Source organism: Frankliniella occidentalis, unplaced genomic scaffold (assembly GCF_000697945.3).
Source record: "Frankliniella occidentalis isolate FOCC.00 unplaced genomic scaffold, Focc_3.1 Scaffold964, whole genome shotgun sequence".
Classification (NCBI taxonomy): Eukaryota; Metazoa; Arthropoda; class Insecta; order Thysanoptera; family Thripidae; genus Frankliniella; species Frankliniella occidentalis.
Window position 1 is genome coordinate 1 of NW_026268070.1, and position 2,478 is coordinate 2,478.

The 2,478-nt window shown below is 57.7% G+C and overlaps 1 protein-coding gene across 1 annotated transcript; it reads right to left on the reverse strand.

Moving 5' to 3' along the window:
• Positions 1-512: 512 nt before the first annotated feature.
• Positions 513-2,463, reverse strand: LOC113203596 (probable cytochrome P450 6a14). Its single transcript, XM_026418370.2, has one exon. It carries the CDS (start codon positions 2,321-2,323, stop codon positions 809-811), a length of 1,515 nt encoding a protein of 504 aa, XP_026274155.1. The 5' UTR covers positions 2,324-2,463; the 3' UTR covers positions 513-808.
• Positions 2,464-2,478: the final 15 nt, after the last annotated feature.

Consider the following 2,478-nt stretch of genomic DNA (forward strand, 5'->3'; position numbering starts at 1 on the left):
GGGGGGGGGGGGGTCAACGGCATCCGCATCCTCGTGGAAAGCACAAAGCGACAAAATCTCATAGTGTTCAAGATGCCTACCTACAAGATCGCAATGTTGTAGCGATACCCACTCTGGGCCACTGACCGGGCAGCAGTGGCGGCGGCCAGGGTCAAGGTCACCCGGCAGGCTCGGGTCGCACCACTTTACTCAGCGCCGAGCGTGACCGCGGCAGGACATGACGTCACGCAGGCTAAATCGGCCAGTGGAAATACGCCTCCAATTCCCAGCGCTCATAGCCTGCAGCCTGTGCAGTGGCCTTGGGCGACCAGCGAGCCAGTCTTCTTTTAGAGGGGTGTCGTTTGCATCGCGTCACGCTTCTTGTTGCACATTGCACATTGCACAGTATCCCACATGGATGGCGTGCGCATTGATTGATGATGCACCACGGCTTCAATATTTTACAGTTAGTCCTTTGTAGAAGAGCGAAGGAAGGGGGGGAGGGGTAGCGGTCTGTTAAATATATTTGGTGATTTAGCGATGTTTTTTTATTTTTAATCAAAACCTTTTTAAAAAATAACACATGCACCGATTGCACAAATAATGCCGTGAGCAGCAAAACAAAAATATTGCAGAATTTAAAAAAAATACAAACAACATCCTTATATAGATCTAGATCACAGCCGTGGTTTTTAAACTCAATACATGCATATAGTTGGATACAACACACACAGCAATTCTAGGTAGACACCCACTCAAACCTTGTATTCTACAAAATCAGGCCATTTTTGAATTATTCAATTCTTATCATAGGTATTAAGAAAGTCTGTTAGACGCGGGCAGCTACTTGCAGGTGGAACCCGTTCTTCGGCCTCGGGAAGAAGGACTTTTGATCAAGTTCGACCTCGGGCTCGTACCTGGGGCCCGGAGTGAACACGAAGTCCCGGATGAGGAGCGCGAGGGCGAGCCGCATCTCCAGCAGCGCGAAGCGCTCTGCGATGCAATTCCTGGGGCCCTCGCCGAAGGGCGAGAAGGCGTAGGGGTGCCTCGCGTCCTTGGCCTCGCGCGTGTGGCGGTCCGGGTCGAAGCGCTGCGGCTCCGGGAACTGGTTCTCGTCCATGGCCGCCACCTGGGTCAACACGAAGACCATCTGCCCCTTGTCGACGACGACGTCGCCCACCTTGGTGGTGGCGTTGCACTTGCGGATGAGCATGCCGACGGGGCTCCAGAGACGCATGGCCTCCAGCAGCACGCGGTTCAGCAGGTCCATCTGCTTGAGGGCGGCGTAGGTCAGCTCGCCGTCGTGCTGGCGCAGCACGCCCCGCACCTCGTCGGCCAGCTTCTGCTGCAGCTCCGGGTCGACAGACAGCTTGTTCAAGGCGAAGGAGATCGTGTTGGCCACGTTGTCGAGGCCGGCGATGAAGAAGACGAAGCCCTGCGCCGCCATCACGCCGTAAGTGAGCTCGATGTGGTTCTCCGGGTCCACGTGGGCCAGGTCCTCGGTCCGCAACTGCATCATGAGCTGCACGAAGTCGTTGCGCTCCACGTTGTTCTTCTCGCGGTACTCGACCGTGTCCTTTATAAGGTTGACGAAGAAGTGATGCACTCGGGAGAAGACCCACTTGATGGGCAAAAGCCCACCCAACTTGGGGTGGATTAGTTCGAGTAACAGGCGGGCCAGCTGCGCAGGCGACTGTCGGAACAGCTTCTTGGACATTTCGAGGAACTCGTTCTGTTGATCACGAAGGCAGTTGCACTGTATGCCGAACGCGACCGACCCGATGACGTCGGTGGCGTAGCGAGAGAGCAGCGCACTGATCTCTACCTCGTGGGAGTCCGTCTTCTTGGCGTCCAGAGTCACCTGGCGGTTCAGCTCGTCACCAATATCGCGCATGAGGGGGAACATGAGCTTGAGCTTGCCCGACGTGAAGGAGGGGCTGAGCCTGTTGCGCAGGTTGCGCCACTTGGTGCCGCTCAGGTTGAACAGGTGCTGGCTCAGAGGGTCGTGCTCGTGGGAGGGTAGGCCGCGGTCGTGGAAGCTGCTGAAGTCCTTGGTGACCACCTGCTTCACCATCTCGGGGTCCCACACCAAGAGCAGCGGTTGCCCGAACTGGTACACTCCGCAATATCCGTTCTCTTTGTAGGGAGTGGCAAAGTCCATGAACGCCGTGGAGAAGCTCTTCGAGCGTGTTATCATGAAGGCGAAGTTGCCGACAAGGGGGAGGGGCTTGGGGTGGGGCACCCCCCTCTTCTTCCAGTGGCTGTAACGGTACTGGTAGTGCAAGTACATGAATGTGGGCACCAGGACCGCGGCGACCGCGGCCAGGATCGTCGTCAGGTCCATGCTGTTCGTGTGTCTCGTCGGAGCGGACTGGCAGGCGTGCCTCGCATCGGATCGCGGCACGCACAGTCGAGCGGCAGGCCGTGTGTTCAGCCCTACCCCTCCCCGTTCTCCGCCGCTGCCCCGCGGGCTCTGCCTCTCCCAGCCGTCGCCCCCCC

Excerpts from the sequence above, each read along its gene's own strand:
- LOC113203596 (XM_026418370.2), bottom strand. The coding sequence starts at position 2,323 with ATGGACCTGACGACGATCCTGGCCGCGGTCGCCGCGGTCCTGGTGCCC.